The sequence below is a fragment of the Rhinopithecus bieti genome, unplaced genomic scaffold (genome assembly GCF_001698545.2).
Source record: "Rhinopithecus bieti isolate Rb0 unplaced genomic scaffold, ASM169854v2 scaffold_19723, whole genome shotgun sequence".
NCBI classification, from domain to species: Eukaryota; Metazoa; Chordata; class Mammalia; order Primates; family Cercopithecidae; genus Rhinopithecus; species Rhinopithecus bieti.
Window position 1 is genome coordinate 94,069 of NW_016809579.1, and position 25,046 is coordinate 119,114.

The following is a 25,046-nucleotide window of genomic DNA, read 5'->3' on the forward strand; positions in this document are numbered from 1 at the left end:
TATTCATTCATTTACTCATTCATTGATTTATTTTCGAGACAGAATCTCACTCTGTTGCCCAAGCTGGAGTGTAGTGGTACAATCTTGGCTCACTGCAACCTCTGTTTCTCGGGTTCAAGTGATTCTCATGCCTCAGCCTCCCAAGTAGTTGGGAGCACAGGTGCACGCCACCACACCCAGTTAATTTTGTATTTTAGTAGAGACAGGGTTTCACCATGTTGGCCAGGTTAGTCTCAAACTCCTGACCTCAAGTGATCCACCCACCTCTGCCTCCCAAAGTGCTGGGATCACAGATGTGAGCCACCATGCCCAGCTGGAATTTGCCCATTTAATCTAGGCTATCCAGTTTGTTTCCATACAACTGTCTGTAGTACTTTATAATCCTTTCTACTTCTGTAGAGTTGGTAGTAGTGTCCTGATTTTCATTTCTCATTTTAGTAATTTGAGTCTTTCTTAATCTAGCTAAAGGTTGTGAATTTTGTTGATCTTTTGAAGAAGCAACTTTTGATTTTGTTGACTCTTTTCTTTCTTTTCCTATTCTCTGGCTCTGTTCTTATTGGCTTCCTTCTGTTAGATCTTTCATTTGCTCTTTTTTTAGTGCCTTAATGTGTAAATAGTGTGTATAGTTCAGTTGCTGATTTTTTTTTTTTTTTTTTTTTTTGAGAGACAGGATCTTGCTCTGCTGCTCAGGCCAAAGTACAGTGGTGCCATCATAGCTCACTTAGCTCACTGCAGCCTCAAACTCCTGGGCTCAAGCAATCCTCTCACCTCAGCCTCTGGAATAGCTGGGACTACAGGTGTGCACCACCATCCCTGGCTAATTTTTTAAGTTTTTGTAGAGAGGCCAGGCGATTCTCTCACCTCAGCCTCCTAAAGTGCTGGAATTATGGGTGTGAGCCACCGTGCCCAGACTCTACTTTTTAAATGTAAGCATTTATAGCTATAAGTTTCTTTCAGCACTGCTTTTGCTGCATCCCATAGGTTTTGGTGTGTTTTTGTTTTCATGTGTCTCAAGATATCTAACTTCCCTTATGATTTCTTTTTTGATCCATTGGTTGTTTAAAAGTGTGTTGTTGGTCAGGAGGGGTGGCTGATGCCTGTAATCCCATCACTTTGGGAGGTTGAGGCAGGCAGATCACTTGAGACCAGGAGTTCAAGACCAGCCTGGCCAACACTGCAAAACCCTGTCTCTACTAAAAATACAAAAATTAGCCAGGCACGGTGGCCTGTGCCTGTAGTCACAGCTACTCGAGAGGCTGAGGTACAAGAATCACTTCAACCTGGGAGGTGGAGATTGCAGTGAGCCACGATTGTGCCAGAGCAAGACTCTGTCTCAGAAAACAAAAGTGTGGTGTTTTTTTTTTTTTTTTGAGATAGTGTCTCACTCTGTCGCCCAGGCTGGAGTGCAGTGGCACGATCTGGGCTCACTGCAGGCTCCATCTCCCAGGTTCACGCCATTCTCCTGCCTCAGCCTAATGAGTAGCTGGGACTATGGGTGCCTACCACCACGCCCGGCTAATTTTTTTATTTTTAGTAGAGACAGGGTTTCACCGTGTGAGCCAGGATGGTCTCAATCTCCTGACCTTGTGATCCACCCGCCTCGGCCTCCCAAAGTGCTGGGATTACAGGTGTGAGCCACTGCGCCCGGTCATTGTTTAATTTTTAAAAATTTCCAGTATTCCCTTTGCTACTGATTTCTAGTTTTGTTCCATTGTGATGGGAAAATACACTTTTATGACTTTAATCTTTAAATTCACTGAGTCTTTTTTGTGGTCTAATATGTGGTCTGGTCTATATTTAATAATGCCTTAGCCCTTTTCTTTTTTTCTATTATTAATTTTGTTTTTAATTTTATAGAGACAAGGTCTCTGTTGCCCAGGCTGGTCTTGAACTCCTGAGCTCAAGCGATCCCTCTGCCTCAGCCTCTCAAAGTGCTGGGATTACAGATGTGAGCCACTGTGCACAGCCTCCTTTTTTTCTTTTGGGCACACTGAAGTTCAGCTATTCCACCCCAGATTCCAGCAATAAAGCTGTAGCCTGGCAGGAAGGTGGCCTGCCAGAACTGAGAATTTCTAGGGAGAAATTCTTGAGCCCAGCCACCTGTCATCTTACCGGTGAGAAAACTGAGGGGTCAGAAGGCGTCATCCAAGATTACAGGGGCCCATGGGCCTACCGGCCATGTACACTGAACCATTGCAATTTCTTGTCTGAGAGACTGCCCCGTGACATCAGCAATGATCACAAGGAAACAAAAACCTCCACCACAGATTCATTCAAATGTTTACTGAGCATCTACATGTTCCAGGGGTGATTTAAACCCTGAAATGACCCTGCCTGTGCAGGGCCTGCCTACTCTAAGATGGGCCTGACTGTTCTGTTTCCAGGCAATGAGAGTTGCAGATAATCAAAGAGTTGTGGTGCATTTATTCATGCCTATTTCACAAATGCACCAATTTGTCACCTAAGCTGGCTTGTGTATTAGGTTGATTACACCCTCTTTCTAGAAACCAAAGACACTAAGTTTTATTTTATTTATTTATTTTTTTTTTGACAGTCTCGCTCTGTCGCCAAGCTGGAGTGCAGTGGTGCGATCTCAGCTCGCAGCAACCTCCGCCTCCCAGGTTCAAGCGATTCTCTTGCCTCAGCCTCCCAAGTACCTGGGACTACAGACGTGTGCCACCACGCGCAGCTAATTTTTGTATTTTTAGTAGAGATGGGATTTCACCACGTTGGCCAGGATGGTCTCCATCTCTTGACCTTGTGATCCGCCTGCCTTGGCTGACACTAAGGTTTTAAAAGCTAAAGGACCAGGCAAAAAAAGCTCACCGTGTCTGTGGGACTGGATTTATTATTATTATTATTTTTAAAGGTACAAGGAGGGCCATTAGGTAAAGTGAAAACCTGCAGCACAGAGAGTTCAAGGAAGTTACTGCAGAGCTGTGGCCAGGCAGCTCCATCAGGGTTTCTCATCCCTGGTGGCTGTCCAGGAGTACCATAGCCCTGCCATGCAGGTTTCCATATGATACAGCTGCTGGGCCAGTGAAGGGATGAGACTGCCTTCTCTGATTTGGGAACAGTAAGCGGGTAATTACAGAATCTCGACCCCACCCCCCAACTCGATACTCTGGTCAACTGCTGTTTGAGATTTGGCAGGTTGGGGTCTTGCTGTGTTGTGCAAGGACAGGGCTAAATAGGCGCTGCACTGAAAACTGCCAAGGGGCTCCCTGGCCCATCTAATCTGTCTTTTACCACTGTCTTGACATAAAACAGGAATATGGTCCCTTTCTTTTTTTTCTTTTTTCTTTTTTTTGGAGACAGGCTCTCACTCTGTTGCCCAGGCTGGAGCACAGTGGCGTGATCTCGGCTCACTGCAGCCTTTGCCTCCCGGATTCAAGCAATTCTCATACGTCAGCCTCCTGAGTAGCTGAGATTATAGGCACGCGCCACCATGCCCAGCTAATTTTTGTATTTTTAGTAGAGATGAGGTTTTACCATGTTGGCCAGGCTGGTCTTGAACTCCTGACCTCAAGTGATCCACCCGCCTTGGTCTCCCAAAGTGCTGGGATCACAGGCATGAGCCACCGCCCCTGGCCCAGTTCCATTGGACAGATGTAAAAACCAGGGTGTAGAGAGGTGAGTAATCTGATGTGTAAAACGGAGCTCAACCACGTTGGCAGAACTAGCAGAATTAGTAGGTGATGGATAGAGATATAAAAGGATTTACTGCAACAAATGACCTTCTATGATGATGGAATCTGGTCAGGCAAGTCTGATATACACAGGACAAGCCATCAGAAAGGGCAGGCTGGAACTCTGGGCACAGGCTGATGGCTGGCCTCGCACATAAATTACTATTGCTGCACCATGCCGTGGACTACCAACTACCCTCTTTACCCTGACTTTATGGAAATAGAGTCATTAATGCCTTTAAGTTCATTCAAACTAGGGAAGAATTCTAAAAAATCCAGAACCAATGCAGAAAACTCATCTTTAAAATTCTATTTGTCTAGAACCACTTCTTGCACCAAAATCTGTATCAGTCAGATTCAACTAGAGAAGCAGAACCAGTAGGGCATATATTGAGATTTATTGCAAGGAATTGACTTCAGTGATTGTAGGAGTGGCTAGTCATGTCTAAACTCTGTAAGACAGGCTATCAGGAAGGGCAGGCTGTCAGGAACTCTCACCAAGTGCTGGGCTGCTGTCTACAGGCAGAATTTCTTCCTCAGGGCAGCCCTTAGCTCTGCTCTTTAGGCCTTTTGACTGATCAAGTCAGGCTGACCCAGATTATCTGAGATAATCTCACTTACTTAGTCGACTGGGAATGGACTTTTGTCATATCTACAAAATACCTTCACAGCAATACCTAGATTAGTGTCTGACTGAATTACTCGGGACTGTAGTCTAGCTAAGCCGACACATCCAAAGACCATCCCACTCACCACAGCCTTGCTGTAGGCTCAGGGTCTCTGGATCAGCCTTCAACCTCTTCCCACTGGTGTACAGGATGGACAGCATCATCTGCCTAACCTCAAATCTACCTGCACAAGCAGTACCTGGGCTTTTTTTTTCAGTTGAGGTAAAAGTCACATAACTGAAACATTCTAAAGTACACAAATTCACTGGCATTTAGTACATTCACCTCTACCTAGTCCCCAAACATTTCCAATACCCCAGAATTAAACCCCTTATCCATTAAGAAGTCACTCCCCAAGCCACCCTCCCCCTGCCTGGGGATTTTAAAGCCAAGCTGGACAATGTTATTGGGGATAACTTGGACGTGTTAAGCCTGCCATGCTTGCTAATCCACTGGGGCGGAGGTGTCTTCCTCACCCCAAGGCAGGCACTGAAGCCAGCTACTCTTTCACGATGGTGGGTCTGTAGTTGGGCTTGACAGCTTCAGCGAGCTCCCGTGCGTACATCTCATACCTGCCCGTCATCTGAAAGCAAAACAGATGTACTTTTGTACTTTAGAGGTTCTGGCTTTATAAATCCCCATCGCTTACACGCCACCACCTCTCGCCACTGGAGGGCAGTCACGGGACAGGAATGCATCAGGAAGGCTCGTTGACAGTGACCTCTTGGCACTGATTCTGGTACTGTGGCAAAGTTCACAGATGCCACGATGACTCATACAGCCTAGTCTTGGCTGCTGTGACCTCTTCGACCTGTCTATCTGGAAGGTGTGGTCTGCTGAGGCAAGAGGGAGAAGGGGAGTCCCGTGGTCCTGTTGCTCCCCAGAAGAGCAGCCTACAGCCCAGAGAGGAGTGACCTGCTCCAGGTCATCAGCCAGTTGTAGAAAAGGCTGGGATTTGAACCAGGGGCTCCTGGATGGGTCTGGAGTTCTGTCTACTCCATGTGGCATCTCATCATGGATACAGAGCCTAGTGGGGTTGGAAAGCCCACCCAGGGTGCTTACACCCAGCACATACTCCCTCCCTCCCTCCTTTCCCAAGGTGGACTACTCCCATAAAGCCTTGACAGGAGCTCATGCCCATTACCAAAGTTGGGAAGGCTTCTGCTTCTAAGAAGTGTCTAATGAGAAAACATTTGGTTTACTGCTCCTGGGATACTTATTAAAAAGAGTTGGCCAGCATTCTTGACTCCGATTTCTGATTTGGGTGGAATCCTACATTCATCCTAGTTGCCCAGGAAGAGGAGAGAGAGGTCAGGAGATTCTCTCATGCCCAACACCTTGTGTGTCTGACAAGGATCCGAGACTGAGGAACCCATGCTCAGAAAACAGGATCAAGACCAAAAAAGCCCATGTCTGGGTGGATTAGAGGCCCTGGTGGTCTCTCAGTCACACCGGGGAAAGTCAGTTATAACAATGGACATTTATTTGCTATACGATTTGCTTATAAAAGGTGGCTGAGGCAGGGCACAGTGGCTTGTATCTATAATCCTGATATTTTTGGAGCCCGAGGTGAGAGGATTGCTTGAAGCCAAGAGTTCAAGACCAGCCTGGGCAACATAATGAGACTCAGTCTCTATAAAAAATTTAAAAATTAGCTGCATATGGTAGTGGTGCATGTCTATAGTCCCATTTACTCGGGAGGCTGAGATGGGAGGACAGCTTGAGCCCAGGAGGTCAAGGATGCCATGATCAATGGTTGTGCCATATGGTCCAGCCTAGATGACAGAGCCAAGACCTTGTCTCCATGCCCCCATTCCACCAAAAAAAAGGAAAGGGGGTGTTGAGTTGGTGGAAATACTTTCAGACACTAATACAGCAAACTCTGAAGCTGTGAGCCCTTCTAGGGTGGAGTCCCATCCCAGGAGGGCAGACACCTCCATTCCTCTGACTCCTGACATCACAGGGCATTAGGTGTCAAAGCCAGCATGTGACCTTCGAGTTAACCCCCTTATTTTACAACTGGGAGTACTAAGGCTTGGGAGCAGAAGGGGCTTAATTAAGGTGACCAAGGAAGGAAGGTTGTGGCAGAGCCACTAGATTCCATTTCTCTGCATGACCCATTTCCTGCTATCGTCAAGGCCTAGACTGCAGGGACTGGCCACACGCAGAACCAGACATGCACATTTATCTTGTGATAAGTGCAAATGCCTGGAAAGGAAAAAGGATTAGAGGAGCCAATCCATTCTATTCCCTGGACAAATGAAATTGAGATTAATTTGTCTGAAGGCACCCAGAATCTAAATCAGATGAGAGGAGAATTTATCGCAGCCTGCTGCCTGTACATTGTTTGACCCAACTGTTCCTCCCAGGAGCCAACAAAGAGGCAGAGATTCAGCCCTCAGCTCATACAGAGACCTCGGGTGGGAGCTGGTACCTCATGCTGCCATGGGCAACCCCACAACAGCAGTTCCTAGCCCTGAGAGCAGGATGAGGGCCAAAGCAGAGGAGGAGGCAACAACAGGGGTCCTGGGGACCTACCTTGAAGTTCCAGACATCATTCACCTGCTGGCAGAGGTTTAGGTCGAGCTTAGCAACCAGCAGTCCATCCTGGCTACGGGACAGCCCAGGAGTCCGGCTGCCATCAGGGGCTGCCACATAGCTCGAGCCATAGAAGTAGCCAAAGTCCTGGTGAGCTTTAAAGGAGCAAAGAAACACATCTGTGAGCTTGTGTAGATGCACTGTGGGCTCCGCAGAGGGTCAGGCACCTTCAGGCAGGCCCAGGACATGGGGTCCATGCCATTACAGGCGTGAGCCACTGCGTCTGGCTTTTTTTTGGGGGGGGGGGAACAGAGTCTCACTCTGTCACCCAGGCTGCAGTACAGTGGCACAATCTCAGCTCACTGCAACCTCTGCCTCCTTGTTCAAGCTATTCTCGTGCCCCAGCCTCCTGAGTAGCTGGAATTACAGGTGTGTGCCAGCCTGCCCTGCTAAGGGGCAAAATGCTGAGGCCCAAAAGGCCTATCTCTCACCTCACGCCTGAAGGCCCAGCAGATTGCTGCAAATGGCCCCCTTATGCTGCTCCCCTTTGCCCCTGGGGAAATGTCTAAATGTCACCCTCCTGAGAGGTGTCGCTCCCACCCACAGCCTAAGGAAATCAGAAAGTCACACTCTGGGGGCTTCCTATGAGGGCCCCCACAGTGAGCTGGAGGCTCTGCCTTCATCTGCCTGCCACCTGCATCACCCTCACCCTCCCTCCAGGCCTTGGTCCCTTCACCAGTTAGGGAGGACTAGCAGCCACCTCACACATATGTAAGGAGCAGGTGGGGCTGGGCAGGGCCTAGCATGGTCCAGATGCAGCAGGCACCCAGTGGATGCTCATTCCCCTGCTCTTTCTGCATCTCTATTTACAGTAACTAGGATCAGGGATTCCAGAAGGAAAACAGATCCGCTCAGAACCTTTCGGTTTTTTTTTTTTTTTTTTTTTTTTTTCTTTTTGAGATGGAGTTCCGCTCCTGTTGCCCAGGTTGGAGTGTGATGGTGCGATCTCGGCTCACCACAATCTCCACTTTCCAGGTTCAAGCGATTCTCCTGCCTCAGCCTCCCGAGTAGCTGGGATTATAGGCGCGGGCCACCATGCCCAGCTAATTTTTTGTGTTTTTTTTTTTTTTTTTTTTAGTAGAGACTGAGTTTCTCCATGTTGGCCAAGCTGGTCTTGAACTCCCAACCTCAGGTGATCCACCCGCCTTGGCCTCCCAAAGTACTGGGATTACAGGCATGAGCCACCATGCCCGACCCCCTTCCGGCTTTCTAGAGGACACTCTGAGCTAGTTCAGATACCTCCTTGGTGAGGGAGGCAGTCCCTACCTCCCTCATTCTTGGCCAGAGACATGGGAAAGGAGTCTTTAGGGTTCTTAGCAGAGGTGAGGTGGTATGTGCCCTTGGATCAAAACAAGCCATAGACTCTAGAAACCCAGAGGCATCCATGCCAATGCCCTGTGGCATCTGTACAGCTGGTTTGGGCAAGGAGAGGGGGGACAAGGACAAAGAAAAATGGAGAGGGAGATCCACAGGCTGAATGAGAGCCCCTCTCCCTTTCAGAGAGCTCACAAAGGATCCCCCACATTCTCTCAGTTCATCTTCACACCAGTCCCGGGGAATGGATGGAGTCCAACCCACTCCTCAAGCCCAGGACTGCCTATCCACACCCCAGTCACAGCCTGATTCCCACACTGCAGGCAATAAAGCAGAGAGGAGTTGGCACCTCCTCCTAGGTGCCAGGCACACAGACATGATCTATGTGGCAGATCCTGACCGGAGGAAGCAGACAGAGAAGGGGAGAAGAAGGCCCACTCCTCAACTGCAGCCACCATGGTTCATGAGACATACCTTTCTTTCCGTCTCCTGAGGTAAACTCGTTCGGGAAGTGCTCCTGTGAAATAAGACCAAGGTAAGAGGAACCTATAGGTGGCACCACCACTACACTCATTCCAGCTCACTCAGTCAGAGGAGCAGGGCAATCAGGCCAAGAGGTGAGTCAGCCGGGAAACAGTTAAGGCGAGCTGGAATGGTCTGTACTCACCCGGCAATTAAGCGCTTATTAAACACCCCTGCTGAACAGCCAGCCCTGGGCCAGCGGGGAATTTGACAAGCAGGGTAAAAACCTGGACGGTGCCTTTGGGGAGTTTATAATCTGAGACAAGAGAAAGACACTGGGCACAGACTGGTCCTCAGGGCTGTGGGCACCTGAGGCTGGCCTGAAGTAATTAAAAACCCCGGGCCAGGGTCTGTGAAGGCAGTGGGCGGGTACACATACTGCTTTCAGTATTTCCCCCAAAGCCTAATGGAAACTGTACATCAACCTGTGATGGGGTTACACAGGCTAACTAAAACATCAGGTTTCTTTTATTTTCATTTATTTTATTATTTATTTTGGAGACAGAGTTTCATTTTTGTTGCTCAGGCTGGAGTGCAATGACGTGACCTTGGCTCACTGCAACCTCCATCTTCCCAGTTCAATCAGTTCTCCTGCCTCAGCCTCCCTAGTAGCTGGGATTACAGGCACCTACCACCACATCCGGCTAATTTTTTGTATTTTCAGTAGAGACAGGGTTTCTCCATGTTGGCCAGGCTGGTCTCAAACTCCTGACCTGAGGTGATCCACCTGTCTCAGTCTCCCAAAGTGCTGGGATTACAGGCGTGAGCCACTGCATCTGGCTTTTTTGGGGGGCGGGGGGGAACAGAGTCTCACTCTGTCACCCGGGCTGCAGTGCAGTAGCGTGATCTCGGCTCACTGCAACCTCTGCCTCCTCATTCAAGCTATTCTCATGCCCCAGCCTCCTGAGTAGCTGGAGTTACAGGTGCATGCCAGCCTGCCCCGCTAATTTTTATATTTTTAGTAGAGACAGGATTTTGCCACATTGGCCAGGCTGGTCTCAAACTTCTGACCTCAGGTGATCTGCCAGCCTCGGCTTCCCAAAGTGCTGGGATTACAGGCATGAGCCACCACACCCAGCCAAAACATCAGGTTTCTTTATGCTGCTAGAAGTCAGATCAACTTAGTGTGGAAACCTTGGTTATCTCAGACTGAAAAGATCCTCTGATTAGAGTTTGATATCTGATTAATAAGGATGAGGAAGAGATATAATAAGCGCATTCTGTTTGGCAGTCAAAACTGTTTAGTGTATGGCGTCAAGGGGGAAAATACACTGGACATTTGGACGTGACAGGGTGAGAACTGCCATGTCAAAGATCTTTTCAAAATGGCTTCAGCCAAATACAAAAACAGAAAAAACAGGAGGACAGAGAGATCTTGAAAAAGTAACAGACCAAGCCAGTTTTACCCCTTTCCAGACCCTAGGATTTGTGGATGTGTGCAGAGGGAACGTGGTGTCCCCACCAGGGCCACCAGGGGGCGGCTCCTCCCCCCAGCCAGACCTCAGGACTTACGGTGCCCACGCGATTGATGGCGCAGGTGAAGCAGTGATTGGCAATGGCTGCGTTTCTGGCCTCTATGGGCCACAGGGACTCGCTGTAAGAGAAGACCAAGAGGAACCAGGTTGCCGACTTTCCAGCCAGACTCAGTGGATGCTCAGCCCTGAGCTCGGCCTGGCTGCAGGCTTTCCTGGGCCGGTGGTGGGGACAGCCAGGAGACTCACTGGTCACACCCCAAACCTGCAAGCAGGCCAGCCTGTCCTCAGCACCTTGCCCTGGCCTGAACAGCCTCTGGGAAGGGGCTGCTGCAGGCATAAGCCACGTGGCTGTGCTCTGTCAGAATTGGCAGCCCTGGATCAAATCCTCATCCTGAGCCTCAGTTTCCTTTTCTGAAATGTCCTCAAAGGAAGACTATGAAGACTGAATGACCATGCAGGTGAAGATCCAAGTGGTAGGAGTTCCATAACCACCACTTCCCGCCTCGATCCCTTCTCCTGGAACCCACCTGCTGGGCTGGGCAGAACCTCTCCAGGTGAATGCCAGAAGGGAGCCAGGGGCCTGGCGGACTTGTCAGGGCCTGTGAGGGCTGAGCGCAGGCTCTACCTACCCTACCCTAACTCTCCTACCCTGCTGTTCTGCCTTACAAGGCAATCTCCAAAGTGGGAGATTTCAGGGCCAGTAAACAAGAAAGGAACTTAGGTAATAGGATAAAGGGTCAGATTCAGCAGCAGGGTCACCTCCTCCAAGCTGGAACATTTCCCAGTGACCTCCCAGTTCCCTCTTCTGAACCCTGAGTCTCTAAGTAAAGGCTTCCTGGTTCTCTTACTGGCCAGGGCGGGAGTGGCCCAGGAGGGAGGCACCCCACAGGCTTGGCTGAGCTGTGGGCCTTCTTCACTCCAGCACCTGCAAAGGGAGAGTGCAATGGGAGACATGGCCCCAACCAGAGATCCTGTCCTTCTCTGGCCCGCCAACTAAGATGTGACGTGGAATCTAGTGGGCCTTCTTGTTGCCAATTATCTTTTGTCTGAGTAACATCTTTAAGACCCTGGATTGAGGCTGGGCACAGTGGTTCATGACTGTAATCCCAGCACTTTGGGGGGCCGAGGTGGGTGGATCACGAGGTCAGGAGATTGAGACCATCCTGGCTAACACAGTGATACCCCGTCTCTACTAAAAATACAAAAAAAATTAGCCAGGTGTGGTGGCGGGCACCTATAGTCCCAGCTACTCGGGGGGCTGAGGCAGGAGCATGGCGTGAACCCGGGAGGTGGAGCTTGCAGTGAGCCGAGATCGTGCCACTGTACTCCAGCCTGGGTGACAGAGCAAGACTCCGTCTCAGAAAAAAAAAAAAAAAAAAAAAGACTCTGGATTGACAGGAGTAATGCCCACTTAGAAACACTGTGTGACTGGGAGCAAAATGCCCTGGAATCTTCCTTCCTGACAGCATGCACCTGGTTTAAACCAGGGAGGAGGTGGAGGGGGTGGGTGCTTGTCACAAGCCTAATTCTCAGGAGGATTCACAAGTCTGAAAAAATGAAAAATCACAGGCTTGATTGAGGGGACTCATTTTGCTGCTTTTTTCCCCAGCTGCTAAGCCAAGCTGACAAAACTTTTCAGAAATGATTTTTACAGAAACACACCAGTAAATGACATTTTCAGGAATTAAATAGACACTTGCAGGGCAATTGCCATAAACATCTTAGTTGCAGTTCTCCAGGGAGGTGTTCTGTGTAGGACCCAAACCCACAGCTGGCAATAAAATTTATGCTCTCAAAGCCACCAGGGGAAAGGAAGCTGGGATGAGTGAGAGCCCAGTGTGTGTAGGAATCATGAAGTCTGATGGGGGAGTGGGGACGTTTGCCGTATTTCCAGTGCGGTATACACAAATCCCTAAAAATAATCGCAGTGGGAAGGTAAGATGCAGCAAGAGGACAGGATGGTGACTTGCCAGTGAATGTACACAGGTAGTAGAAATCTTTGGTCACCCAAGCCGTAAGGGACACATCCTTATAGGATTATGAGGATAACCTAATCAAAAGCACTCAGACACTACTGTGTACTTAGAACTGTGCGACTAAAAAATGAATGAGGACACCCTGCTGACCCACGTGTGTGCGTGCACATGTGTATGTCTGTCTCTGATATAGGTGGCAGAAGGTGCCAGAAAAGGGGATGGATGGTTCTGGATGCTGTGATCCAATGCTGGTGGGGATTTGCCCAGCATTGTGCTGAAAAACACTATCAATTCCATCATTCATCATTTTAAGAAAACCACCCAGGATCCTACCATCCTAATAAACCACCTGTTGCCTTTTATCCACACTCTATGACTATCCTTGTCCATAGGCAAACTTTTTTTTTTTTTCTTTTTTTTTCCAAGAGTTCTGACCACAGCCTGAACATGTCTTTTTCTTGCTCACAGGCTTTCGTCACTTTGCATTACCTTCATCATGACTCTTTTTAGTGGCTGTACAATAACCTGTGGAAGAGGTGGGCTGCAATGTACTTAGCCCAGACACTTCTCCCGCTGTCAGCTTTTCCGTTATTGTAAAGTAAGCTGTTGTGAGCACCTTCACATGCATTGCCTTTCCCTCCTATTTTTTTTTTTCCGTCTTGCTCTGTCACCCACGCTGGAGTGCAGTGGTGCAATCTCAGCTCACTACAACCTCTACCTCCTAGGTTCAAGAGATTCTCCTACCTCAGCCTCCCAAGTAGTTGGGACTACAGGCACCGGCCACCATGCCCAGCAAATTTTTGTATTTTTAGTAGATATGAGGTTTCACCATGTTGGCCAGGCTGTCTCAAACTCCTGCCCTCAAGTGATCTGCCAGACTTGGCCTCCCAAAGGGTTGGGATTACAGACGTGAGCCACTGTGCCTGGCCTTCCCTCCTCTTTTAGACTGTTTCTTCAGGCTACAATTCTAGGAATATCATTATCAGGCCAAAGGGCATGAGCATTTTAGGAGCTCAGGAAATATACTGCTTTCCAAAAGACCTGTTAGTTTTTACTGCCAGCCCCACCACAGCCTGGAAAGCCAAGGGTTGGATGATTCTTGGCTGAGGAAAGAAAATCAATCATTTTAATAAGCCTAATAGGCTGCTGAGGACATAGCAATTATATGCATATTGCACTGGGGTGCTTCTGTTTGCCTAACTGGAGCTAATAAAAGTCCGAGATAGCAGGGTCAGGGAGGGCCCTCTGCACACAAGGCGAGGAGCCATCTGAATCCATGGCCACAACTTTGCCTGCCCTGGCCCAGAAGCCAGATGCCCTAGTGCTTCGGGTTCCTCTAGGGACCCCAGTGGAGAGATGGAGCTTGCCAAGTGTCTTACCCAGAGCCAGCAGAGGAGGCTGCTCTAGGGGGTGGCCCCACAGTTCTGCCCAGGCCTGGTAGCTGGATGACCAGTAATAACTCTACTGACGACCACCAATGAATGCTCGTGGTATTCTGGCCACCATGAGACTCCAGTATGTTCTCTGAGGGAAGATGGAGGCCTGATTTTCCCCTTCTACCCAACAGTACCCCACCTGGACATGGACCAGATCTCCAGGTACATGGGCAGGGTGGTAGATCTGAGGTAACAGATGAGGGGTTGCATTCTGGCTCCAGAAGGAACCTGCTATGCAAATAAATGTTGAATGCGGAGGGGATGTTACTCTTGAGAAAGGGGCACTATATGAAAAGAAAAGGTAAATGTCACACCCTGACGTTTAGAAGAAATTCAGCTGAAAGTAGGCTGGGGGCAGTGGCTCATGCCCGTAACCCCAGCACTTTGGGAGACCAAATCATGAGGTCAGGAGATCGAGACCATCCTGGCTAACATGGTGAAACCCCGTCTCTACTAAAAATACAAAAAAATTAGCCAGACGTGGTGGCGGGCGCCCGTAGTCCCAGCTACTCAGAAGGCTGAGGCAGGAGAATGGCGTGAACCCGGGAGGCGGAGCTTGTAGTGAGCCAAGATTGCACCAGTGCACCCCAGCCTGGGCGACAGAGTGAGACTCTGTCTCAAAGAAAAAAAGAAAAAGAAGAAATTCAACTGAAATTTAGTCAAGAATGAAGACAAGAGAGATAGGAGAAGGCTGGCAGAGACTCAAAGCTGCCCACCCATGGCAGGACAGGGCACACCCGTCCTGCAGGGGACACCGGCAGCCAAGACCACAGAAAGTGAAAGCCAGCGCCTCCTGCTGCAGGAACCCTGCTTGGAAGGAAGTGAGTTGGGGAGAAAAGTATTTGCACATAAATTCCTAGAGTTCTGTTACTTGCAGTGATGCAAAACTGGAAACCACCCAAATGCTCAGCCTTTGTGGAAGAGAGAGGCAGCAGCATAGTCATGCAATCAGATCAGCTTGCGGGATGCCCCTCCTAAATGAGGGGCCCCAGGGGTGGGGTACTGCCCAGCTCTCCAGCTTCCAGGGCCACCCTCCCCTCATCCCCCAACCCTGCCTTGACAAGGGCAGTTCTATCTGTTTAGGGGTGAGGCTAACACCAAAACACTTGTTATGTATTACAAAAATTAAATCCTTCTCTGGTTAAAGACAAATTTCCTTGACTGATCTCCAACTCCCTCATTTGTGGCTTCTCTTGTCCAGATGTCTGCCCTACCTGTGCAGGATGCTGCAGATGTGAGGACTAGGAATCCACAGTCCCCCAACCAGGAGCCAATGCTGGCTAGGCACCTACTGTGCTCCAAGGACTTAGATGTGGGTTTTGTTTTTTATATTTTTTTGAGACGGAGTCTCGCTCTGTCACCAGGCTGGAGTGCGGTGGTGCCATCTTGGCTCACTGCAACCTCTGCCTCCCAAGTACAAGTGATTCTCCTGCCTCAGCCTCCCGAGTAGCTGGGACTACAGGCGCACACCACCATGCCTGGCTAATTTTTGTATTTTTAGTAGAGACAGGGTTTCACCACGTTGGCTAGGCTGGTCTCAAACTCCTAACCTCAAGTGATCCACCTGCCTCAGCCTCCCGAAGTGCTACGATTACAGGTGTGAGCCACTGAGCCCAGCCCAATGTGGGGCTTTCTGAAGCTCCCTGGTGACTATAGGGAAAGGGGGGAATTATTTTCATCTCAGTGTTCAGAATCACAGCAGAGGTTGGTATTTTACTGTAGATTAGCTCTTGCTGCGGGTGGGGGATTGCTCATTGCCATCTTGAGGATTCTTTTCACTGAAAAGCTGGTCATATGTACGACACACAATCCTGGTGGCTGCGTCTGCCTGCTGCCACCTTGGAGCTCCACAGACCAGCCTTGGGCTTCAGCTGGCTGGGCCCCAGGAAGCCCCCCAGACCCCACCAACTGAATGACCTTAATGCTCCAATGGTGGCCGAGGGATTGAAGATGATCTCAGCCCCGTTGATGCTGTACATAAGCCAGTTGAGGGGGTGGTGCCGCCCGTAGCAAATGTTCACCGAGATCCTTCCAAACTGCGTCTGGAACACAGGGTGGCCCAGGTTTCCCTCCATGTAGTAAGTTGACTGAAAAGCAAAGGGCCATACATGATGCCTCTGACCTTTAAGATTTCCCTTTTCTTAGACTCGGCAGAGAAACTGAAACATCACCAATGGTCCAGAGGTGATTACACTCCTGAGTGTGACTCTAAGTTCCAGAATTTCAATAGGATAAAAACAAAACACACACACAAAAAAACCCCTGACACCAAATAAGCCAGCCCCCGGGGGAATCACAGTGGCTTAAGCATTTGCCCAGTCTCCTTTCTGACATGTCAAAAAATCCCCACAACGACGTTCCACACTATTTCAAACTCTGGTGAGGTTTCAATCACGGTCCAACTCAAGGCTCAGGTTTGGTCGGTGTTAACACGAGTTGGTCAATGCCCTCAGCAACCATACACCATCATATAGAACAGTGGAGCCCCGGGGACCTGGAGCACATCTAAGCAACTCTCTCCCTGGTCAGAGTAGAAAGCTGTTTCCTGAGGGGGCATAGCTCACCCAAATGATTAAAGCCAAAGCTTCTAGTAGAACCACACCCTGAAAGCACACCTTCTCCATTCTGCCTAGGGTTAAGGAGGTCCCTGTGGGGCAGGCGGACCAGACCCCATTCTCCCATCCCTGCCTCTCTGTCTGTTCCTAAGGGTACCAGGGCAGGGACACTGTCCTGGACAGCACTGAGGGAAGCTAGAGGGCAAATCAAGGTCCCAAACAGATCTGCTCCGGGAGCCTTCCACCTCCTCCTGACTCTGGCCATCAAAATTGGCCATGGTCAGGCAGCAACCAGGATGTGTGTACGTGGTGAACACTGGAGCAGATCCTGCTGTGCTGAGACAAGCCCTGTGCTATCTGCAGGGAGCTAAAGATTAATCCCAGGGCAAACAGGTGAGGGGTGCGTCTTTCCACCCCACCTCCAGCTGTTACTGAGAAACGCTGGGCTCTTCTTTCTCCCTGGGAAACCTCCTCTAGCTCTGCAGGCCATTTCTTGTCTGCCTGACCAGCCTGAGAATGGCCAGGATCGCCACAATCATGGAGTGAGAACTGGGGACATCACATCCTGAACAACTGTATAACGGCAAATCAAGTTCAGATTTAATATCTTAGGCATTAGGCAGAGCTCATTTCCCTCCTTCAAACATCCACCTGCTCCCGTCTTACCCACCTAGGGGTTGGCATTAACCAACAAAAATGGCCCCCCCAACTTGTGCCCTGATCACGGGCACATGAAACTTCACATAATGCACACTACACAGACGTGCACATTTGCCCACTGTCACCTGACACACAAACATGGGCCACCTCAGACCCCCCATGAGTCACAGACAAGGAATGCCACGCTCCAAACCAAACAAGGACAGGGCTGTGGCGTGCTAGGCTCTGAGTCTGAAGGGTACCATGGGAATCATTTCATGTTTGTGCAATATTTATTTTTGGTTTTAATTTATATACCACTTACTTCAAAGAATTCAGGAGGCCAAATCAGGCTGTATTAAAAAAATATATGCCCCATTGTGCTAAAGGTGTTTGGGACTCCTCTGAGAGTCCCGCCTGAATCCGGTCTGCCTGTGTGATATAGAGCAATGTCGGGTAACCCTCTGAATACCGCAGCCACACACTGTGCTCCAGTGGAGTGTGCATGACATGGAGTATGATCCTGCACAGAACTTCCCCATGGAAAGTCCCACAGAGATCTACAACACACAGAGGGGCAAGTGAGCAGGGCTGGTTATTCATCTTATGGGTGGCTCACCTCATTGAAATCACCCACTCTGGGGATGTGGTTTTTCCTGGTCTTTCCCAGGACTGCTCCGGAATTGGAGATCACCACGGCTGTATTCCACAAAACGTCCCCATGCTCGCTGTCTCGTTCCAGGATGGGAGACACCACCACCATGTCATGGTTCTTCGCCAGCTGGAAAAATGATAAATATAGCAGAGTCCCACTTTCAAACCAACTGTTGTTTTTTTATTGAAGAAGAATTTAATGATCCTACTAAATCATTAGGCTTGGGTCAAAGCAATCACTTGCATTTGTTGTTTGGAACACTAAATACCCTGATGTCCATGCTTTGCTAAATAAGAATCACATTGTCCTGTGCACAGTTGGTGGTATAGTAAAATGGTGCAGCTGCTCTGGAAAACCATATGGGAGTTCCTCAAAAAATTAAACAAGAATTACCATTTGATCTGGCAATCCTAATCCTGGGTATATATCCAAAAGGATTGAAAGCAGGGTCTCAAAGAGATTTGCAAACGCATATTCATTGCAGCATTATTCACAATAGCAAAGAGGTGGGAGCAACCCAAGTGCCCATCAATGGGTGAATGGATAAACGAAACGTGGCACAGCCATACAATGGAGTATCATCCAGCCTTAGATGCCATGGTTCTATGTTACACATGGATGAACCTTGACGATATTATGCTAAATAAAACAAGCCAGTCCCCAAAAGACAAATACTGTATGATTCCACTTGTGTAAGGTATTTAGAGTAGTCAAATTCACAGAAATGGAAAGTACAATATTAATAGAATGGTGGTTGCCAGGGACTGGGGGAACGGGGAGCTATTGTTTAACGAGATAGAGTCAGATTTGCAAGATGCAAAAGTTCTGCAGATCTGCACAACGTGAATATACTTTACACTACTGAACTGTACACTTAAAAATGGTTAAAATGGTACTATATATACATATATATCACCACTTTAAAAGAGAGTAAAAAGAATAATCAAACTTCTTTTTTTTTTTTTTTTTTTGAGACGGAGTCTCGCTCTGTCTCCCGGGCTGGAGTGCAGTGGCCAGATCTCAGCTCACTGCAAGCTCCGCCTCCCAGGTTCACGCCATTCTCCTGCCTCAGCCTCCCAAGTAGCTGGGACTACAGGCACCCGCCACCTCGCCCGGCTAGTTTTTTGTATTTTTTAGTAGAGACGGGGTTTCACCGTGTTAGTCAGGATGGTCTCGATCTCCTGACCTTGTGATCCACCCATCTCGGCCTCCCAAAGTGCTGGGATTACAGGCTTGAGCCACCGCGCCCGGCCTCAAACTTCTTATCTATACCAAAAATAAATTTCTTTGGCATCAAATTCCTTTTGTCTCAAGTAAGAACATCAATCCCTGGTGACCACAGGATGAGCAGCCCAGCGGGTCATTTGTCCTCTACTCTAATTAGCCATCATGATCTCTGGCCTTAACAGGACAGGGGAGAGGCATGCTCCGAAGGCAACACTAGGAGCCACGCTAAGGGCAGCCTCAGGTCCCTGTGGAAGCAGAGTGTCTCTGGCACCGGCTCTCTTTCACCCCCTTCCTCCAGCCCTGGCTCAGGCTTATCATCTGCAAAAGTCCCCTAACCAGTCTCCTTCCTCTTTTTTCCATAGCAAGAAATCAACAACCTGGTGAATGAGAGATTTTTTTCCTCTACAGCCTAAGAACACCGATATTTGGAATCACAACTGAGTATTGATAAAGTCACCATGATTATAGCTCTGCTCCAAAAGCCCCTAAGTATATGTATAAAACCTGAAAGAGAATACAAAGAAATGAAAAGAGTTCTTTTGTTAGAGGTGAAAATAAGGATAAATGACCATTCGTCACCTCATGGGTTTTCTGGTAACAGTTTTATTAAGATATAATTCACACAGCATAAGATTCACTTTAAGATTGGTCAAGTACAGTAGTGAGAGGTGGGAAAAAGCAGAACAAGGAGTCGCTCTTTTGAAGTGTGCAATTCAGTAGTATTCAGGATATTCACAGAGTTGTCCAGCCTTCACCACCATCTAATTTTAGAAGATTTTCATCACCCTAAATGGAAACTTTGTACCCATTAGCAGTCACTCCCTTCCTCCCTCACCCCCAGCCTCTAGCCACCACTAATCTGCTTTCTGTCTCTATGGATTTGCCTATTCTGGACAGTTTATATAAATGGGATCATACGACATATATTATGAGGTTTTAATGAAGAAAAATCAAAACCAATTTGTACGCTGATGAGACACAGGCCATGCATCGAAGCTTCTGTGACTCAAGCAAACTGCAGTGCAGCATGCAGAGCTCTGAATGAGGAACTGGCTTCTCTGGTCCCTGAATGCCAGCTCTGCCACTTGCCAGCTGCGGGACTTGCTACAAAAGTCACCTCCGACCACCCTCCCTGGGCTGCAGCTCCCTTGCCTGAAAACGCTACTAATGGCCCCTCTGGAGCCCTACACTCTCCAATTTTAAGAGTACGCTAAAAAAAAAAAAAAAAAAGTGGCAAATAGTCTTATCTAATCTCATCTAGCAAAACAAGCACCAAACAGGCGCATTTTCCATGGTGAAAGGCCAAACCCAGCAGCTGTGGTCATGCTCTGTGACTTGCACATATTTGGCAGCTGCTGCCAGAGGCGCAGTTAATGTCCTACCTTCTGACAGAATCTGGTGGTGGGCCCGTCCTCTGCTGACTCAGCAAATTCTGTCCAAGGCAGCTTCTCTCTTGTACAGAAGGCAAAGGGCATAGCTATAAATAGGAGAAAAGGCAGAACTATATCCAACATGCACAGCCTCTGAGGGGGGCTCCTCAGCCCAGCAGCAGGTGGTCACTGCATGAGAATACAGTCTCAGGAGTACCACGGCCTGGCTTCCGGGTCCTGTTCCTGGCTGTGGGCACTAGGCAGCCCTTACCTCTGGGCTTCATGGCAAAACAAGGGGCTGGGCCAAATGTCTTTCCTAAAGTTTTTTTTTTTTGCTTGTGTGTGTGTGGTTGTGTTGTGTTTGTTTTGTTGTTGGTTAAGAACAGGTTCTTGCCGGGCGCGGTGGTCAGACTTGTAATCCCAGGCCAATTTGGGGGGATGGGCGAGACGGGGATCACGAAACGGTCAGGAGATCGGAGCCATCCTGGCTTAACACTGTGAAAACCCCGCTCTTCTACTAAAAATACAAAAAACTGCCGGCGAGGTGGGCGGGGTGCCTGGTCGGTCCCAGCCGCTCGGCGACTGGCAGGTGAATGGCGTGAACCGGGAGGCGTAAGCTTGCAGTGGCCTGAGATCCGGCCTGACTGCACTCCAGCCCGGGCCGACACTTAGTGCGGCTCCGTCTCAAAAAAAAAAAAAAAGAAAGACAGCAGTCTTTGCTCTGTCGCCCAGCTTGTGGAGTGCAGTGGCGCAATCTCGGCTCACTGAAAGCGCTTACCGCCTTCCCGGAGTTCACGTCCGATTCTCCTGCTCAGCCTCCCGAGTAGCTGGATTACGGCGCCCCCCCGTCACCGGCTATAATTTTTTTGTTTTTCGTTTAGAGACGGTGGTTTCACCATGGTTCGCCAGGATGGTTCTCGCTCTCCTGACCTCGTAGATCCGCATCGCCTTGGCCTCCCAAAGTGCTGGGATTACAGGCGTGAGCCACCGCGCCCGGCCTCCCAAAGTCTTAAAAACAATTGCACCAGGGATTTGAACAGATATTTGCACACTCATGTTTATAGGAACATTATTCACAATAGCCAAAAGATGGAAACAACCCAAGTGTCTTATCAACAGATGAACTGATAGGTAAAATGTGGTGTATATACACACAATGGAGTAGTACTCAGCCCTCTTAAAAAGGGAAGACATTCTGATACATGCTTACAAGGATGAACCTTTAAGAATATGCTAAGATACAAAACAAATGTTGTGGGAGTCTACTCATAGGAGGTATTTAGAGTAGTCAAATTCTTTTTTTTTTTTTTTTTGAGACAGAGTTTTTGCTCTTGTTGCCCAGGCCAGAGTACAATGGCACAATCTTGGCTCACCGCAACCTCCCCCTCCCAGGTTCAAGCCATTCTCCTGCCTCAGCCTTCCCAAGTAGCTGGGATTACAGGCATGCGCCACCATGACCAGCTAATTTCGTATTTTTAGTAGAGATGGGGTTTTTCCACGTTGGTCAGGCTGGAACTCCCGACCTCAGGTGATCCACCCGCCTCAGCCTTCCAAAGTGCTGGGATTACAGGTGTGAGCCACCACACTCGGCCTAGAGTAATCAAATTCTTAATGACAGAAAGTAGAATAGCTGTCAGAGGTCAGAAGAGGGGATAATTGGGAGTTACTGTTTAATGGGTAGGGGTGTCCAATTGTGAATGATGAGAAAAGTTCTGGAGATCACGATGATGATGGTTGCACAACAACATGAATGTATTTAATGCCACAGACTATACACTTAAAAATGGTTAAAATGGTAAATATTGTTATGTATATCTATATGCCACACACACAAAAAGTTTTAAATTGCCAAAGTTCCCAACCAGTAGATGTCCTGCTGTTGGCCAATCTGCAGGGTGGCAGGAGCTCCATTAACTCCTTGGGGAAAATATCAGAAGGCCACTGGGGATGACACTGGGACCCTCCCTCTTCCTAGTGACAAGGAGGTTTCTTCAGAAATAGAAAAAGCTACTCATTAATGATCCCACAAAAAGTTTGGGAACCACTGAACAGGATGAACATTTGCAAGGATTAATGCTCTTATTCTCATGATCCCTGGCCAGGCCCCACCAGGGCGCTAATTTGGTAGAAAATTTCATTCAATTCATTGGTTTTTGTTTGACTTTTTTTTTTTCTCCAAACAGTAGGTACATAGACACAGAGTAACAGTTCAAAGATGCCGGTCATCTCCATGCACACCAGGTTCAGAGCAGTCTCCTATGCAAGGGACAGAGGGAAATCCGCTGGGGTGGGCCTTTGGGACCTTTGGCTGTGTGCCCAATGGGGCTCTACAGCCCAGCCACACATGGATATCTGCAGCGCGTGGAGTTACCTTTAGTACCTGCCAGTCTGCTGGTGTGAACGGTGCCTCACTGTGACTAAATGTCTTCCATATCCCCAGTGAGGCCGAGTCCTTCACCACACATTCACCAGCCAGTCTGGATTCCTTCCCTACATTTTTTTGTTCATACCCTTTGCCTATTTCCTCCTGGGCTATTCGTCTTTTTCTTTCTCGATCTGGAGAACTGAATTCCTTGTCTGGACTAATTCAGTATACTCTGTAGATCTCCCACCTCACAATAGTCCAAGTCCATTTCTTTCTTTTTCTTTCTTTCTTTTCTTTCTTCTTTTTCTCTTTCTTCTTTTCTTTCTTTTCTTTCTTTTCTTTCTCTCTTTCTCTCTTTCTTTCTTTCTTTTCTTTCTTTTTGAGATAGAGTCTTGTTCTTGTTGCCAGGCTGGAGTGCAACGGCGCGATCTCGGCTATGGGAGACATTTACTCACAGTGAGGCACGGTTCACACCAGCAGACTGGCAGGTACTAAAGGTAACTCCACACGCTGCAGATATCCACATGTGGCTGGGCTGTAGAGCAGCACTGGGAACATAGCCAAAGGTTCCAAGGGCCCACCCCAGCGGATTTCCCTCTGTCGTTGGTTATATTGGGAGGCTGGAGGAGGTGGGGTCTGATTTGCATAGGGCCCAGGGGATTGGTTTGACCAGGTGTGACATTCAAGTAGCCTGCAAAAAACCTAGCCCTCCCACCTTAGTCCTTTAATATGCAAATGTGAGCTGAGCTGCCATGATGTCCTGAACATGTGTGAGTTATCTGGAGGTGGTCATGACACTTGGCACAGGTGGTGACAAGGAGAAGAGGACAGGAACCGCCATGTTGGCCATGTTGGGTGGACCTAGTTTCCAATTGCTTGCATTTGCATATCAAAGCTTGCTGGCATGGCTCTTTAAGCCGCCTGTTAGGTTAGAAAAGAAATGGTTCAGGGGTTGCTTCTTATTACAGGAAAATTTCCACTGAGAACCTTTACTCCTTTTACTCCTTTCTAGTTGCCTAAAAATTATTTCTTTATAACTCTTGTATTTATAATAGGCAGCTCATCTCCAACATCCCTAAGCAGGTGTCACCCCCTTTATTTCACAGAGAAGGAAGAGAAGCCTCAGCCTCTCAATTCCTTCCAGTCCCAGGAAGCCTGGTCCTAAGAGCACCACAGTAAATATCCCGCCAATGGCACCACCACCACCTTGCCAAGCAGGCGGTAGGCACTGCCAGCAACAGCCCTGGGGGCCTTGGTACCACGCTCAAGGCTCCCCAGGCTCGCCTTCTGTGAAGAGAGATGAATTATTTTAAGGAAGCCAACAGAAAAGCTGTTGAAAACAAAAATGCTCCTTAATGACCATTAATTCTCAGCTTTCAGAGCATTAGGAGTGAGTCAATTGCCCCCAGAGAATAAACGGCTTCTTTTCCTGTTTACACAACCACTCTAATGTAAACACACTTTCAAAAGAAGGATGTGAAAGGGGGGTTGGGTGAGGCTGGCTGCAAAGTCCCAACTACAGTTCTTCAACTAGAGGGGACAGGATTCCACATGCATTGACCCAACACCTGGCCCTCAGGCACTGCCAGCCTAGAGGGAAGGAGATGAATTAGAACCTGGTGCGGCCACAAAACCTGGCAGTACAGAGTGGTCAGCTTTGCCTGGCGGAGTCCCCAGGGCCCCACAAAGGAGGGGTACCTGTGCTAGACTTTGATAAATGAAGGGGAGTTCCAGATCCAAGAAAGGGAAGATGTTAGTTCAACTACCCAGTCAATACTAATGTGTAGTGCCTGTCATGCACCAGGGATTATTCTTGCCACTAAAGACGAAACAGGGGTGGGTGGAGAGTTGGGAAAAACAAACATAGGTACTATCTTCATGAAGCTCATGGTCTAATGAAGAGTGAGAGTACAAAGGTAACAAAAAATAGGAAAACGACATGAACTTCTGGGACACAGACACATGTTTTTTCCTGAAACCCTATCAACATGACAGGAAAGCAATGTTCATGCAAAGGCATATACCCACAAGGACCGGGCACTGAGGGAGGGGAAACAGGAAGGCAGAGAGATGCAGGCAAATCTCTCAGCAGATTAGAGAAAACAGAGTCCGCTAGCAGTAGAGAAGGTCTCCGGCTTATCCAAAGCTCAGGACCCAGGGGCACCAGGTACCTCTGAAGGTGGGGAAGCAGGGAAGGATGATAAACAAGGACTGGTCAAAGGTCTATTTAAGAAGCAGTTAAGGGCCGGGCGCAATGGCTCACGTCGGTAATCCCAGCACTGTGGGAGGCCAAGGTGGGAGGATTGCTTGGGCCCAGGAATTTGAGACCTGCCTGGGCAAACCAGTGGGATTTCCTTTTCCAAAAAAAAAAAAAAAAAAATTCAAGAAAATTAGCCAGGTGTGGTGGCATGCATCTATGGTCCCAGCTACTCGGGAGGCTGGGACAGGAGGATTGCTTGATCCTGGGAGGTCGAGGCTGCAGTGAGCTGTGATTGCACCACCGTACTGCAGCCTCAGTAATAGAGTAAGACCATGTACCAAAAAAAAAAAAAAAAAA

At 48.6% G+C, this 25,046-nt stretch overlaps 1 protein-coding gene across 2 annotated transcripts in view; it reads right to left on the bottom strand.

The window, feature by feature from the left end:
- Positions 1-4,068: 4,068 nt before the first annotated feature.
- UPB1 (beta-ureidopropionase 1) overlaps positions 4,069-25,046 on the bottom strand; it is a 38,920-nt gene continuing 17,942 nt past the window's right edge. Inside the window, exons 4-10 of one of the 2 annotated variants that reach the window (XM_017889804.1) lie at positions 20,137-20,231; positions 17,492-17,653; positions 15,596-15,720; positions 10,304-10,385; positions 8,744-8,786; positions 6,896-7,050; positions 4,069-4,940 (exon numbers count right to left, since the gene is read on the bottom strand). In XM_017889804.1, coding sequence (XP_017745293.1) covers positions 4,857-4,940; positions 6,896-7,050; positions 8,744-8,786; positions 10,304-10,385; positions 15,596-15,720; positions 17,492-17,653; positions 20,137-20,231 — 746 coding nt within the window. In that variant the 3' untranslated portion in view covers positions 4,069-4,856. Of the gene's footprint in view, positions 4,941-6,895; positions 7,051-8,743; positions 8,787-10,303; positions 10,386-15,595; positions 15,766-17,491; positions 17,654-20,136; positions 20,232-25,046 lie in introns of both variants that reach the window. The other variant, XM_017889803.1, reaches the window with a different exon arrangement.